The sequence below is a fragment of the Neolamprologus brichardi genome, chromosome 18, assembly GCF_056152115.1.
Source record: "Neolamprologus brichardi isolate AB-2024 chromosome 18, ASM5615211v1, whole genome shotgun sequence".
In the NCBI taxonomy this organism is placed as follows: Eukaryota; Metazoa; Chordata; class Actinopteri; order Cichliformes; family Cichlidae; genus Neolamprologus; species Neolamprologus brichardi.
Window position 1 is genome coordinate 2,369,205 of NC_142121.1, and position 22,363 is coordinate 2,391,567.

Below are 22,363 nucleotides of genomic sequence, written 5' to 3' on the forward strand. Positions count from 1 at the left end.
TGGAGCGTCAACTGCTTCAGTTTCAGCAAGTATGTGGCATCAGCACCTAGGTCACACTACAAATCTGAAAAAAGTCTTACAAATCAGTGGGAGAAATACGAACAAAACGCAAGTTGCAATTAGTGCATAGTGACGTTTGTGGTCCATTTCAAACTGAGTCACTAGGAGGAAAAAAGTACTTTGTGACTTTCATTGATGACTACTCCAGATGTTGTAAAGTGTATTTCATAAGAGAAAAAACGGAAGTCCTGAGCAAGTTCAAAGAGTTTGAAAGAATCTTCTCAAATGAATGTGGACAGGGAGTAATAAGACTCAGAACTGACAATGGTGGGGAATACACATCTAAAGAGTTTCAAGAATATTTGAAAGCTCAAGGCATCCATCATGAAATGACTGTACCACACACACCACAGCAAAATGGTGTTGCAGAGAGAAAAAACAGAACTCTAGTGGAATCAGCTAGAAGCATGCTGTCACATGCAAAGTTGCCAAACACATTCTGGGCAGAAGCTGTTGCTACTGCAGCTTACATACAGAATAGGCTCCCAACATCTGCTTTAAAGAACGAAACACCCTATCAGAGATGGTATGGAAAAAAAAAACAGACATTAGCCATATGAAAGTATTTGGTTGTGTTGCTTATGCTCATGTTCCAGACACAGAGAGAAAGAAGCTGGACAAAAAGGCAGTGAAAGTTCGTTTCCTGGGATATGCAACCAATGCAAAAGGCTACCGACTGTGGGATGAAGAAAAAGGAAAAATACTGATTCGACGAGATGTGGTCTTCAATGAAACAGAGTTTAAATGCAAACAAAGTGAAAAAGATCTCGGTTTGGGGAATGAGGTGACACTACACACGGGTGAAAGACAAACAAGTATTGAGGAGACTGTCGCCAGTGAGGCTGCAAAAGGAGATCAGCGGATCAGAAGACCTCCAAAGAGATATGGATTTGAGGAGTTTGCTGATGCAGCTACAGTTGATCATTATGCAAACATCTGTTGTGTCACAGAACCAAATACACTGGAAGAGGCTATGTCAAGTCCAAATGCAAAGGAGTGGAAAGAAGCAGCTGATTTGGAATATGAGTCACTGCTAGAAAATGGCACATGGGATTTAGTGGATCTACCAAAGGATCACAAAACAGTTGGATCAAAATGGGTCTTTAAAGTTAAGCATCACAGTGATGGACAAGTGGAAAGGTACAAGTGCAGACTTGTTGCCAAAGGCTATTCACAGATTTATGGTGCAGACTATGATAAAACATTCTCTCCAGTTGTACGATTTGGTTCAATTCATACACTGTTATCATTTGCTGTGCAAAACAATCTAAATGTGCATCAAATGGATGTTGTGACTGGATTCTTGAATGGACACCTGGAAGAGGAAATCTACATGGAGCAGCCTGAGGGTTACATCAAACCTGGGCAGGAACATCTAGTGTGCAAACTAAACAAGTCAATAAATGGTCTGAAGCAGTCTCCACGTTGCTGGAGCAAAGCTTTTACAGAGTTCATGAAAAGTATTGGTTTTACACAGAGTACTTCAGATCACTGTGTGTTTGTTAGAACAGGTCAGGAGTTGGAAATATTGGCTGTGTATGTTGATGATCTGATTTTGATTACAGAATCAGGGAGAGCATGAAGACCTTAAAGGACACTCTGAAGAAACACTACAAAATGAAGGACATGGGTGAGCTATCCTACATTCTGGGCATCTCAGTGGTCCAAGACAAGGACAAAAACCATGTTATGCTTCATCAGAGACAGTATATTGAAAACATACTACAAAAGTATGGAATGGACAGTGCCAATCCAGTAGCAACTCCAGCTGACACAAATGCCAAGCATGTATCAGTCAATGGTTGGAAGTTTATTGTATGCTGCCATGGCCACACGACCAGATATTGCACAAGCAGTGAGTGTGGTGTCAAGGTTCAATGCAAACCCAAACACTACACACCTGACAGCTGTGAAAAGAATCCTTTGATATTTGAAAGGAACTCTAAACCTGGGGCTCAAATATCAAAGGACAGAAACAGGAACCTTGGTTGGGTATTCAGATGCTGATTGGGCAGGTGATCAGGACGATCGACGTTCTACAACTGGAAACATCTTTCTACTTGCAGGAGGTGCAGTCAGTTGGCTTAGCAAGAAACAAGCAACAGTTGCACTTTCAACTGCAGAGGCTGAGTATATTGCTTTGAGCCAAGCTGCACAAGAAGGAGTTTGGTTAAGACGACTACTAACTGAGCTTGGAATGGAGACCACAGCAACAGTGATCCTGGAGGACAATCAAGGAGCAATTGCAATCGCAAAAAAATCCAGTCGATCATGCAAGAACAAAGCACATAGACATTCGTTACCACTACATTCGTGAATGTGTGCAAAATGGACAAATCCAGCTGAAGTACCGCTGTACAGAAAACATGAAGGCTGACATGTTAACCAAACCACTGCCTAGACAAAAGTTTGAGTATCTCAGAGGGAAGATTGGACTGTGTTCCGTTTATCATATGCTTAACATGCCTATACTATGCTTATGTTAAGATGGCGAGCATTTAACTGTAATGTAGAATAATAGTTTTGTCTAAGATTGATACAGTACATTTTTGTGTGAGTTCAAAACAATGGAGAAAATGTTTTATTTTCTAGTAACACCGTGATATAGGTGCATAATGTTTTTTTTTTTTTAAAGAAATAATCAATGGCAGTCAAGTAAGTGAACTCCATGGTAAAATTAAGTGGGAGTGTTGTAATAGTAATTTTACAATGTATGTTGAAGGGATATTACTGCCCTCTGTTGGTGTGTTTGTGCATTACATGCAATGTAAGGTGTTTGTTAAAAACATCAATCCTCAGTATTTTGAACCCATTGAGATGGGGTTGGCAGCTTGCACAGGCGATGCCTAACCGTTGCTATGGGGTTTGGTAGGTGGAAAGCCTGCAATTTGGTGATGAAACAGTTATGGACTTAATTGTTCTGGTTATTGTAATCATTTGACAAACCACGGGTTTGTATTTCTGGGAGGGGGTGTTACGGCCCTAGCATGGCCGCCTCCTGAAGTTGTCTGTGTGGGCTTGTCCGACCATGGCTGTATCCCAATTCAGGGTCTGCAGCCTTAAAGTACGCAGCCTCAACGATCCTCAAGGGCCGCGTACTTAAAGACCGCTAAGGCCGGAAGTGCGAGGCTTGTGAAATGGGACGGTCTAGCCTCCGTTGCGCTGCCCAGGTTGCCTAGCAACCATGATACTAACAGCTAGAAACGTTTCGTACAGCTTTGTTTGACAGAAATGAAGGAGAAAATCTTTTGTTCATTTGTTTGTTTGTTTCTACATGAGCTTTGATCATTCTCTGATTAAGATCAGCTATTGAACGGCGTATATTTTAAAGTAAAGGCTTTAAAACCAAGTTAGTACAAACGTCACTAATGTCACATAACTTTGCCGACATGTGGCCAACAGGAATGTTTTAATGTTCTTCATTATTAAACATTTGCACATAAATAAGTGACATAATATTCAGTACTTACTTAAAGTTTACTCTTCGGGCGCCCCTCATCCACCGTTTTTTTCAGCAAAATTATCCACACCCACCGCCGCGCTATGCATTCTGGGATATGTTGGGCCACGAAGTCTACACCGCCACGTCCTTAAAATTCAGGGAAATTAAGGACGCATTTGAGGGCTGCATTTCGGGCAGCCTTTAGATTGGGACAGCCTTCGTCGCGTCACGGTGACGTAATCGGCCTTAAAATACGGCCTTTAAGGCTGCAGACCCTGAATTGGGATACAGCCCATCTCTCCTGCCTTAGGTGCCACCTTTTTTCTTTTGTGCAGCTGACTCTCGTCAGTAATTAAAGGGATTTAAGCCCAGGCAAAGGTGAGCTCTGGGCCAGAGTGCCATGTGAGTGGTTACAGCTAGTGAGCTGAGTGTTTGTGGTGTTTGCAGCTAGTGAGCTGTGTTTTTGCAGTTTGCAGCTAGTGAGCTGCTCTCTTTTTGACTTACTTTGTACTTTATTGACCAACGCTTGAGTTTTGTTTGTTTCTTTAAATGGTGATAGCGGCTTGTCCATCTCTTTTAGTTAGTATTAATAGAAACTTTAATAAAACTCTTTAATTTAACCATTTTGCCTCTGTCTCCTTTTTCTGACCTGGACACTTTTTGTTACTTCCCCCTCATCGCCTAGACCCCTTAGGGGAACGTAACAAGTTTCATAAACTGTTTATGCTGAGTCTGAGTCTGCAGAGGGTCCCAGTGATGTGGAAGACATCATGCCTCGTCCCTATTCCAAAGACGCCACGTCCCAGTGGCCCCCTGGATTACAGGCCGTGGCACTGACCTCCCAGGTCATGAAGACCCTGGAAAGGCTCATCCTGGACCAGCTGCGACCCATAGTAAGACCACATCTGGATCCCCTTCAGTTCGCTTATCAGCCTCGTCTCGGAACTGAGGACGCCATCATCTACCTGCTCAATCATGTCTACACCCATCTGGACCAGCCGGCGAGCACTGTGAGGGTCATGTTTTTTTTACTTTTCTAGTGCTTTCAACATCATCAGGCCGACCCTCCTGGGTGATAAGTTAACAGCGATGCAGGTGGATGCTTCTCTGGTGTCCTGGATTGTTGATTACCTGACAGGAAGACCACAATATGTACGTCTCCCACAGTGTGTGTCTGACAAGGTAATCAGCAACACAGGGGCACCACAGGGGACTGTCCTCTCCCCCTTCCTCTTCACCCTCTACACCACAGACTTCAGCCACTGCACAGAGACCTCCATCTTCAGAGGTTTTCTGATGACTCTGCGGTGGTTGGATGCATCAGCAGGGATGATGAGACAGAGTACCGGGCTGTGGTCGACTCCTTTGTCACGTGGTGTGAGCAGAATCATCTGCAGCTCAACGTGGCAAAGACCAAGGAACTGATCGTGGACTTCAGGAAGACCAGGAAACACTTGACCCCTGTTTCAATCCAGGGGGTCAGTGCTGACATTGTGGATTAATATAAATACCTTGGAGTACACATTGACAATAAACTGGACTGGGCTAAACACACCACGGCACCGACAAGCAGCCACCAGGAGTGAGCTGGTGTGTACCTGGGCGCCCATCCCCGGACACAAAGAACCACCAATGCACCGATGTCTGAGGGCGTCTGCCACTGGCAGGGGGAGTGGTGGGGGAAGATAGGCCTCCATACCTTGGAGGGCCTGAGATGTCCCTAGAGAGAATAGACACTGTACACACAATCACTCTCCCCAAACGTACTCTATACCCCAGGTCTAGCTTGCCCCTAGAGGGTTAAACTGCACCCAGACCGAGTAACCCACGTCCATCAGCACAGACCCTCCCCTATCCCCGCTGCACGCAGCCACGAGGAAACCATCACCTAAGAGCCACCAGAGCCTGTAACAGGTCATGACCACAACCCCGGGTTGAGCCCTCCAAGGAAGATGCTCCTGGGGAACCCCCCGACGCCCTAAGCCTGCCCCTACCCCCACACCAATCACAACAGCGAAGGTGGGACCAAACTACAACCCCCACCCCCACTAGGTGATGGAGCTGATCAAAGGAGCCCAGAACAATTGATCTGATGTGGTGGCAGAGGCTGTATCAAGACTAATGTAATCTAATAGATAATTTCTATATTGGTTAGAATTAAGATTGTTTTTCCAGTTCATGAGGACTGTTTTCTTTGCATAGGGCAGTGAAAACCATGTGGGCTATATTCTTATCTGTAGTGACATTATCTAAGCTGCCCAACAAACACACTAAAGGGGAAGTTGGAATGTTACATTTCAGACACTTTGATAAGTCTTCACATATCTCGCGCCAAAACTTCTGAACTGGTGGACAGAACCAAAGAGCGTGGATATAATTGTCCGGTGAATTGGTTTGGCAGTGTGAGCAGTTGTTAGAGGCCATCTTGAACATCCGATGACCTGTATAGTGCACTCTATGTAATATTTTGTATTGAATTAATTGAAGACTGGGATTTCTAATTAAATGAAAGGTTTTTATGCATATCCACAGTCTTCTTCAATTCTCCTTCAGCTTCAGGAAAAGTCAGTATGAGGTCATTTACAGCCCTGGTCTGTCTGTGAGGCTCAGTGAGCCAAAACAGAAAATACAAAACTGCATTCAAAACTTTAAGTAACTGCTTTTGTCACCAGCTTCACCAGCAGTAAATGCCCTTTTGTTTCTTTAACAGCTGGACACCAGATGTTTCCTCCTTTGCCTAAAAATGTGTGTTCTCACTGTTTCTGACCTGAAGCTACAAGTCTGCATGTCACACCTCTGCAAGTTCATTCGAGCGCTTTGATTGGCTACACATTATTCAGCTTACAGGAAAAACAGGATGATAAATGAATTAATTCCTTTAATTGTCCCATGGCAGTTACTGAGCATGTGCAGTAGTCGCTGTTATCAGTTCAGATGTGCTGTTTGTCTTTTTGTCCCTTATGATCCATCCTAAACGTTTGAAGAATGATAACTTCCTGTTGCACTTTTTCAGACTTTTTGATCATTTGATTTACGAGAAACATTTTACTTTCAGAATGATAAAATATCTGGCAGCTTTGAGTTTTTCCAGTTTTATTTAAGGGTCGGACCTGCTGCAGAGGAAACAACATGTAACTCAGAGTTTGGACACATGGGGGCAGCAACGCTCCAAGAATGAGTGGAGCTGAGAGGCAGGAGGAGGCAGACAGCCTGCAGAGGAAGAACCAAGAGCACACGTCCATGTAAGAGAGCAAGAGTTTAAAGTTTTAAACTCAAACTAACCCTGAAATCAAAAAGTGTTACTTCAGAGATGAATTTGAAAGATTCCTGTGTTTAAACTGTGACTTCAATCATTTTCTTTGCACTTGGAGGCAGGGTACACTCTGAACAGTCTGTCGCAGGGCTAACACTGAGAAAGACAACCGCTCACACTCACACTCACATTCACATCTATGGGCAATTCAGAAATACTAATTAACCTAACTTCACTAACTGCATGCATTTGGACTGTGGAAGTGAGCTGTGGTACATGGAGAACCCACACAAACACGGGGACAACATTCAGCCTCAGAAAGACCCCAGACAGGTGGTGGAGTGGCTGGTGCTGCTCAGAACCTGCACCAATTAAAAAAAATATGATGAATGTGAAACACATGGACTATGTGGTGGATATTTATGACTTTTATCCTTAAATTTCTCCCTCTGGTGTCAAATATTTGGAATATTTCTTTATATTTCTGATTTAAAATGAAACACTGGTCAGAAACAGTGTTTGTGTTGGACTCGCTGTTGTGAGTATGAGCTGAATTCAGGAGGCTCAGATTGAGTTTGAGGAAAATCAGACGGATAATTAACGATAATCCTGCTGAATAAACTTCATGTACAAATTCACCCCTTCCTTCATCTCTTTGCAAAATAATATTCTGAAACATTCTCCCTGCATTTAGTGTGCTTTCAAACATCCATCCATCCATTCGCTTCCGCTTCTCCTTTTCAGGGTCGCGGGGGGCGCTGGAGCCTATCCCAGCTGTCATAGGGCTTTCAAACATTTTTATGCAAAAACAATAAAATGACAGTTACTCACACAGAGCTCAACTCAGATCTTATAGAATGGTTTTTAAAAACCTTAAAGGTAAGTTTGAGTGAATTCTGTATCACAGCGTACTCACACAGTATTCAATCGCACAAAACACATATGGACTGAAACTCTATAATACTTTAATCAACAACAAGTTACAGAGACATCAGGCGGTTTTTCATCCTTTGTTCCTTCATCAGCGTCAAATTCAAATATTTTGGAGGAACTCAGAGTCGAAGATTCTACAGCAGGAACTCTGTCTGCTGGTCAGTGCCAAACACCACAGTGTGTGACTGGAAAGTGCAGTTACATTAAAGACTATCATGTTAGATACACACTCAACTGCTCATTAATACAAATGTCTAATCTGTGATAAAGACACAGTCAGGACGACCTGCTGACGTTCAAACTGAGCAGAAGAAAAGAAGAAATGTGATTTAACTTACTTTGAATGTGGTGTGAGTGTTTTTAGCAGACAGGCTGATCTGATTTTCACACACAAACATCTCTGAGTTTGTCTACAGCTCACACAGGCCAGCGTACGGCTGCAACCACGATGCCTCATTTTGATTCACACGGTTTTCTTCAAATTTGTTGTAAACATGACAGCATGGATGCATCCTGCTTGTACCAGTGTTTCAGGCGACGATGTAACATTATGGGGGATTTTTTTTAGCACACTTCTCAGTACCAGCTGAGCATTGTTGCCTGAGAGTTGCTGATCGTGTCCCTTTGTGACTACAGTTTGCCATCGTTGATGCTTCCAGCAGGAAAACACACCACAGTTCTCATCATCTCAGGCCGGTTTCTTGGTCATGACGCTGATCTCTGCACCCAAACAGCCTCCACAGCCAGAGGAACGGGAGATTCAAATCATGGATGCTGGTGTGATGATGTCATGATGATGTCATGACCACAATCTGTGAGGAATGTTTGTTGAATCTGAGTGATGAGAATTAAAGCAGCTCTGAAGGCAAAACAGGTCCAACCCAGGACTAACAAGGTGTACCTAATGAAGTGACCAGAGTCTATTTCACACAACTTCCCATCATCCTCATCACACTGATTAGTGAGTGCCTGTAAAAACGATGAAGATTCACGAAGAAGCAGAACAAGCAGCTGGAACATAAATCAGTCTGTTCCTCAGGAATGTGCTGTGATATTATTCACAATAACATGGAAACTGTTTATTTATCACACCTGTTGATCCTGTTCAGGTTGACTGAACAGTTTCACTGAGACCGACGTGTCTCAGCCTGTGGCCTTCATCGAGGTCTGAAGTCTGCCGAAGAACACAAAGTGAAACGATGACGTTCTTCTGAGCTCTGCAGACGTTCTGCTGTGCACCGTGGACGTCGGTCAAACCGTGTCTGAAGAAAGAAATGATTAAAAACACAGAAGATATAAATACAGCTGCACAGAAATGATGTGACTGCAGAGCTGGTTTACACAGAGACCACATCGTGATGCAAACTGGTCTCCATTAAACAGTGAAATGATCACAGGGAGGAATAACAAAATTAACCAGTCAAACTAGTGCGTGTTGTTTACAGAGGCTCACTGGTAATGTAAGGGATTAACTCAAATTAACTAACTCAACAAACAGGTTGTAGCTGCAGACGTGGGATCTGTGTATTTACTGAAAAACCTTTTAGATCTAGATTTTCAGTTTTCAGATTTCCTGCTGGGCTGGTGGATTTAAGATGATGCTTCAGTGTTTCTGTGCAGCAGGAGGGTGAACGTGGAGCCGCCGTGTGCGACGATCTTTTTCTGTTTCGTCTTCTTGTTTTTCTCTGGACTCGCCTGTTTGTGTGAATAAAGCGTGCCAACAGTTTGTGAAACAGTTAAAACTCAGTTCATCTCCACCTACAGTCCAAGGGTGTGTCTCCTCCACCTTTGTGTCTCATTGTAAAGGTCAAATACTTTAAACACACTCACCTCTCACAGGGTTTGTCTCTAGAAACCCATCAGCCCGTCTGATGACACTGAACAGTTTTCAGGTCCTGTTTCCATCTGCCAGTCACTGCAGCTAAAGTTTGAAACCTAAACAGTAACTTTGCTCTGCACACAGACAGTTTACCTGCATGCACCCAAAGCCTGCTGAGACCTGATTGGTCAGAGAGACCAGAAACCAGGAAGCTTCTGATACCCTCAGTGTCGTCTAGAGTGGACAGAGATGTGGGAGCAGAGGTCTGTGTGTGCTCAGTGTTTGGGGCTGATTGAGCCAACTTCAGGTTTAATCCAGGGTACATCGCCATGGTAACCTATCCTGCAGACCTGCTCTGCTCCAGGCCCGGTTATGTTCAAGATTAGAGATCAATATAAACAAAAGCACTGACCAATCAGGCCCCTGGAAATCCGTTCGTTCTTGCAGGAAGAGATCTCAGACGCGAGCGTGCAGATTTTAAGACTTTTAAGTGTTTTGTTCAGTGTGACTGAAGTCGTCGTCTCTCCCTGATGAGCCTCAGTGTCTTTAATCTTTCTCATGCACACTACTTTAAGTTCCTCCATCCTTCTGTGAACCGTCACACTGCGAGATAATCCTGAAACGGGGACCCCGAGGCTTCTGGTCGTTGGCTTTATTTAAACTCTCTAAGCAAGCCTGCTCACTGGTTTGAATTCTGACTTTAGTTCTTTATTGTTTAACCCTGTCGGGGTTACAGCTGACTCATCAACGCAGGATAAACAGCTAGAATCAGATCTTCCTGCATCCGAGCCTCTAACAGCAGGTTGACTCATCGAGTTTGATCCACTCTTTTTGTTTTAGACCTTTTACAAAGACTTTAATTCTAAAATCGACTTTCTGTTAATGTTCAAATTTAACCTGAGACTAAAACTAAATGAAGCCTGAATCTAGACCTAGACCGGTCTCCTGAGACCAGTGCATGTTCAGAGGTGAATGACAGAGTCGTGATAGCGACACACTCAACTGGTTTCTTTATTTACAGCCTTTGTCGCTTTAACTGGATTTATTTAAATATCATATATAATACAGCACTCAGTGCTGCTGTGTTACTTTCAGGCTGTATCACATATTTAACATCTTTATAATTCTCTAATATTCCAATTTTATGCTCATTGTTAAAATCAGTCACTCAGCTGCAGACCTGTTCATGTTTCTGATTGGTCGGATGCTGCAGGCCCCGCCTCTTTCCTGTGAACGTGCTCATAGCTGGATTGATAAGCCCTGGGTTGACTTATAGGGCTGATAACCTGTCAGGTGACCTCTTGGCCCGATAGCTGAAATAAAGCAATCTGGAAAATAAATCACAGGATTTTTTTTCCTTTGTAATTCAGGCTGCAGGTAAAACTCAGGTTAGAGATGAGGACGGCTTCTTTGCTTTCATGGTTGGGGCAGTTGCCTCAAACTGAACTGAAGTGAATAAAAGATGGGCGACAGGTAGTTACAGGTAAACGTGCAGATTTAGATATTAGATGGACGAGCGGGATCACAAAGGCAGGAAGGGGAGGAGACACAAAATAAAAAAGGAAAGATGAGAAAACAGAGCCTGAGAGCTGTCAGGACTCTTACACAAGTATTTTCATGCTGCTTCAGTGATACTTTTACATAAGTAAAGTATCCGAATACTCTGTACCTGGTTAAAGAAGTCATGTTGATCACATGACTCATGAGAAAGGTTAAAAACTGCAGACACAAAAAACACCAAACACACTTAAAGACCTGATACAGAGAAGCATCAGCTGAGTCATAGCTGAGCTGCTGCAGCAGTAATAACTGCAGCAGTTACAGTACTGTAATAGTTGTAGTACTTCAGTACTTTTGTAGTATTTCAATGAATCAAAGTGAATGAAAGTAAATGCCCATGCTGCTCTCTGATTGGCTAAAAGCAGCATAACCTCCAAATCAAACGAGGTGAACCTGCAGTTCAAATTCCTCATGCACAGATCTGATTGGATAGTTTATGGTCAGGCGGGAGTGTGGAGAGCCAATCAGCAGGGAGCTGATGTTTGTAACCTGTAGAAGGTCAGACTTCATGTTTTCAGCCTGCAGCTGAGATCTGATGTCAAGTCAGGACTCATCTGTGAACACACACACACACACACACACACACACACACACACACACACACACACACACACACACAGAAAGTAACAAATGAACTTGCAGGTCTCTGAATGAGTTTCAGAAACAACAAATTTCAGTTTTAATTTGAAATCATTTCTGCATGTTTGCACCTTTTGTATGTATCCTATCCTAAAGGAGGGAATGAAGGAAGCACTGAAGCTCGTTTCCTTAGTTTTAGAGGGTTCACAGAGATACTTGAGCTGGTTTGGAACCTGTTTGACCCTGAACAACATCTGTAAAAACGTGAGAGTGCTCAACCAATCAGCATCATTATCATTAAGTCAAGTCAAAGTTTGTTTATATGGCACATTTAAAAGACTAGTGTACATCAAAGTGCTTCACAATAAAACTGCAATGCAGACAGAACAAAGAAGAAATAGTACAATTATACTTAAAATTGCATTTACATGGTGCAGTGCAGGCTGAATGAAAGTCAAACTAATTTGTTTCAAAAGTTAAGTTAAACAAGTGTGTTTTTAAACGGGATTTGAATGATTGAACTGATTCTGAAGTACTGATTTTGACTGATGATGGTAAATGCAAGGTCACCTCAGGTTTTTAAACGAGACCTTGGTTGCATTAGGAGCAGTTGGCTTAGTGCTCTCTCTGGGTTGTACAAATTTAGGAGATCAGTTAAGTAGCTAAGGGCCAGGTTATTTATTTATTATTTATTTACTTTTTAAAAGGGAGAAGAAGGATTTTTAAATCAATGCGATATTTGACGGGAAGCCAGTGTAGGTTAGCGAGGACAGGGGTGATGTGCTCATGCCTTCTGGTGCCGGTTAAGAGGCGTGCTGCCGCATTTTGGACTGATTGCAGGTGCTGAAGGAGGGAGAGTTGCAATAGTCTAGAAGTGATGAAGGGATGGATACGTTTTTCAAGTTCTTTATGTGGTAAACAGGGCTCAGCTTTGGAAATTTGGCGTAATTGATAAAAGCTGTTTTTGAGCACAGTGGATACCTGCTAGTTTAATTTAAGAGAACTATCCATGAGCTCTCCGAGGTTTCTGGCGAAAGACCCCATTGTGTCAGTTAGCTGGCCCAGGGGAACGTGGCTATCAAAAACAATCATTTCTGTTTTGCTTTCATTTAAGATAAGCGAGTTCTGGGATAGCCGGTCTCTAACCTCCCGCAGACAGTCGAACAAATGCAAGAGCGGGGACGGGGCATCCAAATTTAGAGGAAAGTAAATTGGATATCATCTGCATAGTAGTGATAGGAGATGTTATGTTTTTTTAAACATGAGTCCCAAGGGCAGCATGTACAGGGAGAACAGCGTGGGGCTTAATACGGACCCCTGAGGCACACCACAATTAACAGGGGCAGAAGAGGAAGAGTATTTGCCCATGGTGACAGAGAAGGATCTGTCTGATAGATACGATTTAAACCATGAAAGAACATTACAGGCCAACTACATGTTCTAGCGTATCGAAAGCAGAAGTTAGATCTAACAAGACTAGAGCCACAGGGCGCCCAGAATCAGCAGCTGGGAGGAGATCATTAAAAACTCAATAAGGCTGTCTCGGTTCTGGTTTGAATCCAGATTGAAATTTGTCACTGACACCATGTGTCTCTAAGAAGGACTGAAGTTGCTGGTGAACTATTTTTTTCTAAAATTTTAGACATGAAAGGAAGTTTAGAGATCGGCCTGTAGGTTGAAGGACTGTTGGGGTCAGCGTTGCTTTTCTTGATTACAGGCTGTACGGTTGTGTGTTTGAAGGCAGTCGGAGCACAGCCTGATGACAGTGACGAGTTCATTAGAAGTAAGATAGAGGGATTGATATTAGTCAGAGCTTCCTTAATAATGCGGGAGGGAAGCGTATTAGAGCTTCTCATAGGATCAATTATTTCTTTCAGAGTCCAAAAAGATACAGGCTCAAACTGTTGAAAAACCATAGAGCATTCAGAAACTGGGGTTTGGTTAACTGTAGATGTGGTGCTCTTAGTGCTGAAATTTTATCTATAAAGTAATGTAAGAATTCTTCACAGAGAGCCGGGGAGGCTTCCCTCAGGGATTAATAACTGAAGTAAAGATTTTAAACAGAACTTGAGGCTTGTGACTGTTGTTAGCAATACGTTCTGTCAGGACGGAAGCTTTTGCAGTTTTGTCAGTCTTCTGATATTTTGATTTCCAGGGACACTTGAAGTTCGTCTTTTTTTCCATTTCCTCTCGGCTCGGCGACATTCACGCCTGAGGGTGCGAGTGGATTCATTCAGCCATGGTTGGTAAGTGGGCTTGAAGCGTTTAGCCCTTAATGGAGCCGCAGTGTTTAAAATCGAGGCGCATGTTGAAATAAAAGAGTTGGAAAATTCATCAACCAATATAGCTGAGTTACAGTAGGTATCATAAAAATGAATCTAAAGGAACTCAACAGAAATTTAAGACATTGTGTTGAACATCCTGAAGACTGATTTTTATTCCTAAAGAACATGAAAATAAAAATAAAATGAATGATTCTTATTTTCAAACACTCTTTAAATGCAAAATAAAAATCTCAGAACAGCTCAGAAAAAAGACCACGGCAGCTTTTTGTCTTCTTTCCTCTCATCAAACAACCCTCCACATTCGTCAGGTGACCCTACTGAGGGGTCCGACCCATATGTTGGGAACCACTGTGCATGCAGACTCGCTCCACCTGCAGCAGCTGCAGCTGTGATGCATCATCAGGCAGCAAAATAAAGTTGGAAGTTTTGGAGGAAAACAGTTTGAGCTGCTTGCAGAAGCTTTACTTCTTTACTGATTTAGAGCTTCTGACAGAAGGCAGCAGACATAACTACATTTAATGTGACCTACTAATCATCCTATACAGCTTTAACTACAACATAAATAATATATTTCATAATATTTTCCTCTTTTCTTGGAAATAATTTTGGATTTTTGACCTTGACGACAATTTTTCTCATTTTTTACAAATCAAATAATCAGCTAAGAATTATTCAAATGAGAATATTAACAATCTATAATTAAGAATAATTCATCTTTGGGCAGGGTTTGCACAGAAGGAGTACTTGTACTTTGTGGTATTACTACTTGAATAATCTGAGGCTTCCTGCACTGCTGGATAAACAGGTTAAATATTTCCGCCTGTGATCTCGTCTTATCTCTCCTCCAGCATCTGTCGCCCTGCAGCAGCTCCCCCCACCCACCCACCCCCGGCCGCCGTCACTTCACAGTTTAAAGTCTTTTTTAAAAAAGTAAAAGAAAACCATCCGAAACACTTATTTCAGTGTAATTCCGTGTCTGACACATTCAGGTAAAGCTGCGTAACCTCCTCACGGTTCCTGTCCTCCCCCCTCCCTGCTGCAGAGGTGGACCGTTCCCTCTGCTCTGCTCCTGTGTGGGACGAACCATGTGAGAGCTGCGGGGGTGCTGCTGCTCTGCTGCGTCAGACCACCTGCTGAGGTAAGAAGGGATTTCAGGTTTTCAGCTCACAGACTTGATCCGGTTAGAGAGCCGCTGACTCTCACCGACCTGCAGGACGACTGGGACCAGCCTCACTGGTGTTTACTGCGGTCCTTAAACACAACACAGCAAAGACGCGCAGTCTCAGATATTTACAACTAATTCTATTTAAGGTCATTTACGCTGAACACAGGCGCTGTTCTCCTGAAGGGGGCGCTGGAGTAAACAAAATAAAATCAAACTAAATAGAGTAGAATAGAGTAAAAAAGTCATGATTATAATTTATGGAAAATTTAAGAGAATTTAAAAAATGTCACAATTTACAAGAAAAAGTTTTAATATAATATGATAAAGAAGAATAAAGTGCAGCGAGAGTGCGAAAAATACATGAAATGTAAAAATGTGCAGCCCTAATACCTATAAATATAATAAAAATGATAACTTACATGTGTCAAAAGTAGAATTCATGTCTTCATAAAGCAAATAGTGAACAATGTGTTTTTGTAACGTACTTTTAAAAATTCACTGATTTTATAAGACATTTTACTTAAACACAAAAATTAAACATTGCTAATGATTCACACCTGTGGAGCTCACCTGTCCGTGCCCCCCCACACACACACGTTGCCATGGTTTCTGTGATCCTGTGGGTGTAATGAAGCCGCTCGCTGTGTTTTTGACATTCCTGTGTGGATCTCTGCACTGCAGGCTGCGGCCGACATGACTGAACACAGATCAGATCCTCCTCCGTCCTTCAGGCTCCGTCATGTTCGACTCACTGTAACACACCGACGGCACAGCTGCAGCTGCTGTGCACAGGTACACGAGTGCTGTCAGCTTCATATACTGACAGCATCAGCACACATGAGAAAATGTGCTTCCACTGCAGCGCTGTGTGTAGCAGTCTGTGCCCGTGGACTGGAGCCTGTTCGCCTTCATGAAAGTTTTTATACCTGCAGTCCAACAAATCTAAGTGTCAAAAAGCTGCAGTTCCTGTAACGTCCACCAGAGGCTCCATAGACTTCTATGTTTACCTTTTTAATATTAGAGCAGAAGTAGACATGTTTACAGCCTCATAAAAAAAACTTTTTCACCATTATTAGGGGTGTGGCCTATTTGACTGACAGGTGGATGGAGCTGCTAGCTGTCGGTTAGCTTCACCTGAACTAGACCTCTGCACCATGTTTATGCTGTTGGAGCCTTTTTAATTCAATGATCTGACCAATCATATTACTGCTGTGAGGTTACTTGTACTAACTGGTGACAGCCATCTTTTAGATACAGTCTGTGGTGAGGATGTGAATCTGGAAAAATATGTAACAAGAATCAAAGAAGTAATCATAATTTTAATAAACATTTCTACATCTTCTGGTTCATTTTAGGCCGAGTTAGATCATTTTGACCTCCATGTTTAAAACTAAGACGTCACACTCTACAGCTGGTTTGGGCTGAGTTGGTATCTGGAGCTGGAGATGAGAAAGAACGTAGAAGAAAAAGACATTTGAGCCTCCAGTAGATGCAAGCTGACGTCTCAGAGTCCTCTCCTTCTCGATCCTTCCTGTAAAGATAAACTCACAGCAGCAGCTTCATTAACAGCTGTGAGAGAAAGCCTGGGAGACGTGCTCTGGCCCTTTACTCGATTTCAAATACCCCAAAATACCCAAATATTGACAGAAGTGTGAAAATTACAAGCACTCATTATACAAACTGGTCCATTCATGTTGTCGTTTTGGTGGTTATTAATATTTTTCACAGGCTTCGACACAAACGTGATTCCCTTTCTGCTCGGCTGATGCTGTAAAATAAATGTCTCAAACTTTAAAATGAAGATGACTAAAGACTGTTTAAGAAAGCGCATCATATCAGAGTTTATGATGTTTCCATGCGACTCATCTGGGTTCACATCAGGAGCTAAATGCACGGAGGGCAGACTGTAAGAGTAAAATCTGAGCAGAGGATTAGAAATCAGCTCGTGCTGTAACTCAGTTAGTGAAAATTCAGACTAACACCATAAATGGTTCATCTAAAGTTCTGGGAATGGGAAGAGCTCACAGCGACATCTGAGGACATGTTAACTGCAGCCTTGTTAAAGAAAAAAAACCCACAAATATAACACAAAAAGCTCAGATGTGTTGTTGTTAGGTTTGTGTGAGATTTGGATGATGAGTCAGAATCAGTTTGTTTTCTTTTTAATGTGAATTTGTATATTTTGTTTGCTGGATGTGGAACAGGAAGTGCAGCTTTATAAAAGCCCTATGAACCGTGCAGTACCAGAGCTCACCTCTAGGGGTGCTCGAACTGTTGTATTCATGTTCATGTTTTTAATGTTGTCTAGTGAATATTGAAAAGTGTCGGGTTTCTGTTACGTGCGCAAATATCACTGAGCTGTTTTAGGGAGCAGTTTGATAAATTAAAGGAAGAATAACAAGTTTTCATTTTCCACGCTCAGCGGGAATGTTGTCTTTTCCATTAACTGGGAAACTCTGTAGCCCGGATCATTAGAGGAGCTCCGTCTGTTTCCTTTGATAACAGATTCATAATATTTGACCTTTTCTGCCACAAAATGTTCTGCTAATCTGCCGCAAAGCTGAAATATGACTTTATTTCTTTATGAGCACCAACTTTCAACGATGCAGATTTCTGTTTGAATAAAACCAGAGAAAGATTTAAACTGGACTTTCACAGACGACACATTCATTGTGCAAGCAGGGATTAAATATTTGAAGCTGTGAGTGAGTGTGCTGCTTGTTCTTGTATTCATCAGGTCCCCAAACTGTTCTATGAATTATATGAAGCTTTAAAAACATAAAGTTGAGGACTCGTCGTGTTTAAATGATGCATTAAGACCTTAAATATAAAAAACTGCTCAGCGCAAAGAGAATCTTTGGATTTTAGACAAAACACTGAATCTGAAAACACGACTTTGAGCTTAAGCTCTCACTTCTTATTGTGCAGTTTTCCACCGCCTCACTGGAAGATCCGGAATCAGGAATTTCTCCAACTTTTTACTCTTTTTTTTACATTTTCAAACCAAAGAACTTGGAATTGTAGAAAAGCACTTACCTGGACATTGGTCCAAATAAATTTACTAACAGACTAACAAAATTAAACTTATTGGCAATGATTTTTCCCACGGACCTTAAACACAACCTCTACAAACGGAGGAAATTTATTAGAATACAGATCAGCTCTTAATATGCTTTATTTTAATGTTAGGACTTTAAATTCATGCAGAAACCCTTATTTATGTGACACATTATGTTATTCTTACAACTTTTAATTATCAGAACTGCTTCTGTTTGCATGTTTGCAGACAAAAAGAAGAGAAAAATCCAAAAGAAATCAACCACATTTAGTCTTTTGGAACCGCCAGTTTATTTTAGTACCAAACCTTAATTTTTATGTAATATGAATTATATGGATGCAATGTGTAAAATGTCCAATAAAATGTGCTGGACCCACCTCCCCGCTGTTGTGACCCTAAAGTAAAAGCAGACCTCAGGTTTACCTGCACTGCTTCCTCTTCCTCACAGGAGAGCAAAGCACAAATAAAAAGGGGCAGAGATACAAAGTACAACTCACAAAATAAAAGTCCGGTTTATTGTCAAACAACAAACTTTGCACATACATCAAAACAGGCCGTCATAAAACAAAAAGTCGCTGACAAAAACAAAACCAAAAGAAAAAAAACCAAAAGAAAGGAAAAAGAAAAGAGGCTCTTTTCTTTGGCCTTACCCTCCCATACAAACAAACTAGTTATGGTACAGCTAAAGTACATACATTAAATTTACTGGAATGCTCTGAGTTCAACGGCTTAAGAGGTTGTCTTTCATGTTTTTATTCATTTTATTTTTTTACACGTTTTTCTAAGATCTGTTGAGATATCGTAACATGGTCAACCAAGTAAAATCTTTCGTTAGAGAAGCACCGATTTGGTCTGACGAGATCGCTGCCGAGAGAGAAACTGCCCCCCCTCCCCTCTCCTAACAATATGTACAAAAATATAAAATGTAAATAAAAATACAAACAAATTCTCCTTTTGTGTTGTTGCTGAAGAGAAGCCGGATTTCTGCGTCGTCGATGCGGTGGCGGGTTCCTCTAGAAAATTTGTCTCGCAGCGTCGAGGGGAGCTCGGGTGAGTGTGGACATGGCGGGTGTTTGTTGAACTCTACTTGCTAATGACCATGTTGGATTTTTTTTTATTATTATTATTTTTCCTTTAAATCAGTCCTCCAGCCCCTCCACCTGCGACATAGAAAAATGGTCAGAGGTGAAGAATCAGGAAGTGGTTCAGCAGGATGGCGCGGGGGAAACGCATCAATCGTCGTCGTCGGTTTTCTGCTTCTTGGTTTCGACGTCGTCCTGAAAGAAGAGAAGACGTGGCGGGTTAGACCAGCGCCTGCTGGGTGTCACGGCGACGCTCGATTTAAGGGCGTTTTAAGCGCCTCACCTCGTCGTCGTCCTCGTCATCCTCAGCTGCCCGTTTTGTGCCACCCTCAATCTCGTCGTCGTCCTCCTCCTCGTCTTCCTCATCACCTGCAGGACAGAAGTTGAAAGGTGAGAAAGACAAACAAGAGTTCATTATTTTTTAAAAGGCAAATGAGCCTTCAAGCTACCTTCTCCATCATCTTCCTCTTCTTCCTCGTCCACCTCCTCGTCCTCCTCGTCATCTACCTCAGGCTCGCCGTTCTCCTCATTCTCCTGGAAAACACAAAAATGGTTAAAAATGTCCGACTCTGTGCAGAGAGCTGCTGCGGCGGCGGCGATGGCGCTCACCTTCCCATTGGTGGCGGCGTCTTTGCCGTTCTCCTTCTCCTCCACCAGCTTCTTCTCTTTCAGGTCCTGGAAACAAACAGAAGCAAACATCAGAAACTGAACCTGCTCATCTGCCACCAAAACGCGCTGCTGGGCTTAGACTCCGCCCACCGCTGCTACCTGCCCTTCTACCTACTGGCCTACTTAGCAGCGTCCCAGTGCTTGCTGGGAGCTGCACGTTTTTCTGCCTTCCTATTTAAACACCATATTGCTCTCCGCAGATCCTCCCCCCACCTCTTCCCTCTCCTCCCACTCCATCCCCTCTAATGTGTTGTAATCTGATACTTTGATGTGGCCCGCGGGGCATTCTGGGTATTGTAGTCTTCTATGGGCCGCTGTCGCTGCCATATGTCACGAGACACGCCCGGGAGAGGCACTGCAATACCCAGGATGCACCCCGTTTAAAATAACACAGGAGGGCGCAGGAGCAGGGAGGGAGCAGGAGGAGGGGTCGGTGATGGAGGAGGAGGAGGCGGCGGAGAGAGCGCGATGCACGCTGCTGCTACTGCTCGTTGTAACGGAGGCAGGAAAGGACAATAGAAGACGACACATGGCAGGCGAGCGAAGACACGGCACCTTCCGCCTCCGTGCTCGAGCTCAGCGCGCACTAACGCCGCTCCTCTTCCTCGTTTTGTTCCCTCACAGCGTATTATCCCCGCCGCACGCGCGCCTCACGCATCCACACGTAGGCTGTTATTGATTAATTGCTCTCCATAATCTTATTGGTTGAAATCCATTAAGCTGTTAAGCGGCAGGAGGAGAGCAGGCTGGCCGCGCGCTGCGCGTAAAAACGCGCCTGTGCGTAAAAACGCTCCACAACTAAAAATAGTGAACAGGCTCCCCGGATTACCCGCGCTAATGCCTGTCCAACTTTTCCCCTCTACACCTTCACCACCTCCTCCAAATGGACATTTGTTACAATCGCTCAGAATTATCGGGCTCGCTGCTGCTCTGATTCCCGGGATGATCGCGGTCCGCGGAGCCACAACTCCCCCCGCGGGGGCGATTAAACTTTTACCCGATCTGATCCAAAGTCCACGCGCACAAAAACTCGCGTTTTCACAACAAAAACAGCTCAAACGTGAGAACGGAGAAAAACCCGCAGAAAGAGGGGAAAACCAGCAGCGTCACATCACACCTCCACAGCCCGGCCACGCGCGCGCTCACGCACGCACACACACACACAGAAAGAAGTGGCTGCATTACAAAAAAAGAAAGAAAAGTTTCCCCTGAGACCGAAGCGCGCCCTGCAAACAAGCCCCGAAAACACCGAAGCAAAGCGGAAGCCCCGCGCTCACAGCCGCTCACGCGCTCCGGGAGCGGAGACCGGAGCAGCTGAGGCTGGAGCAGCGGCGGCCGCCGACCTTCCGGAGTCGGTAAACAAACGGGGTCAGACGGTGCAGGCAGATCGGTGGCGTTAACAAACGGGCTCACGGAAATAAGAAATAAAAAAGGCGGGAGGAAAAGTGCAGAACCGAAAGTTCAGCGGAGGACTGCGCACCGCCTGACGCGCTGTCCTCCATTCAAACGGAGCAAACCCCGGGCTGGAGGTCCGCGTCCACGCATCCACCGGCCGCTCAGTCCGTCACCGCTCCCGGTAATGCGACCCGACCGAGTCCCTGCACCGGGAGCGGAACCTCCCCTCGATCTATACGCGTTAAGAGCCCGAGATGCGGGATAGATGTGCGCGGCGCCCCGGCGCTCACAACGAGCCCGAAAACCCCGCGGGGAGCGAGCCGGGGGACCGGAGCTGCTCGGTGTCCGGGTCCCGCTTGGATGTGCGCGTGGAGCAGCAGGAGAACCGAGCTGCTGGCAGAAACAAAGACCCGCGCAGACCGGGACTCTCCGGACAATGAGCCGCGGCGCTTTAACGCTGCCCGTGATGCGGTGCAGAGACCCCCCACTTCCCTCTACACACCGAGTTCAGGGGGAAAGACGCGAACACCGACTTTTCTTCTCCACCTCAGACTCCACAGAGTCCGAGCGAGCGCGAAGCGACGACGGAGAGGTTTTAAATGTAGGTTAGAGCCTGGAGAGCTTTATTCTTGTAGGGGGCTCCGCGGAGACACGGCCCCGCGAATGGAGGTGTGCGGCGGCTTACCTTGGCAGAGATATCCGAGCCGGAGTCGACCTGTGTGTCTGCCATTGTTTAGTAGAATAAAATAAAGGACGGCTGAAATGAAAGGTTGAATAAAGTAAATCCCCTCGTCTCGGTTAGCGGATCAATCAGTATTATATTGTGCCAGTGGCCAACGCTTCTGACGGCCGAGCCTTTAATATAGGCTTGTAGGCGGGGTCTTCATGAGGTCGGTGGTCTCTGATTGGCCAGGGGCTCGGCAGAGGTGTTCTCCTAGCGCGTAGAGTAACAATGGATAGAGTTTCTTAACCCAAAGGCCACGCCCCCTCCTTTTCTATCGCTGCAACCGTCCCTTTCTCCCCTAAAACAATAATCAGAGTCGATAAAAGCCCACAAAACGGA

The 22,363-nt window shown here is 44.0% G+C and overlaps 1 protein-coding gene across 1 annotated transcript; it reads right to left on the reverse strand.

Annotated features, from left to right (window-relative positions):
• Positions 1–18,641: 18,641 nt before the first annotated feature.
• Positions 18,642–22,149, reverse strand: LOC102776955 (uncharacterized). The gene is made up of 5 exons (XM_087831694.1): positions 21,986–22,149; positions 19,846–19,911; positions 19,686–19,770; positions 19,520–19,605; positions 18,642–19,431 (listed from the first exon to the last, which is right to left on the reverse strand). The coding sequence occupies exons 1-5, from the start codon at positions 22,028–22,030 to the stop codon at positions 19,387–19,389; spliced, it is 327 nt and encodes a 108-aa protein (XP_087687820.1). The 5' UTR covers positions 22,031–22,149; the 3' UTR covers positions 18,642–19,386.
• Between the last annotated feature and the right edge of the window lie 214 nt (positions 22,150–22,363).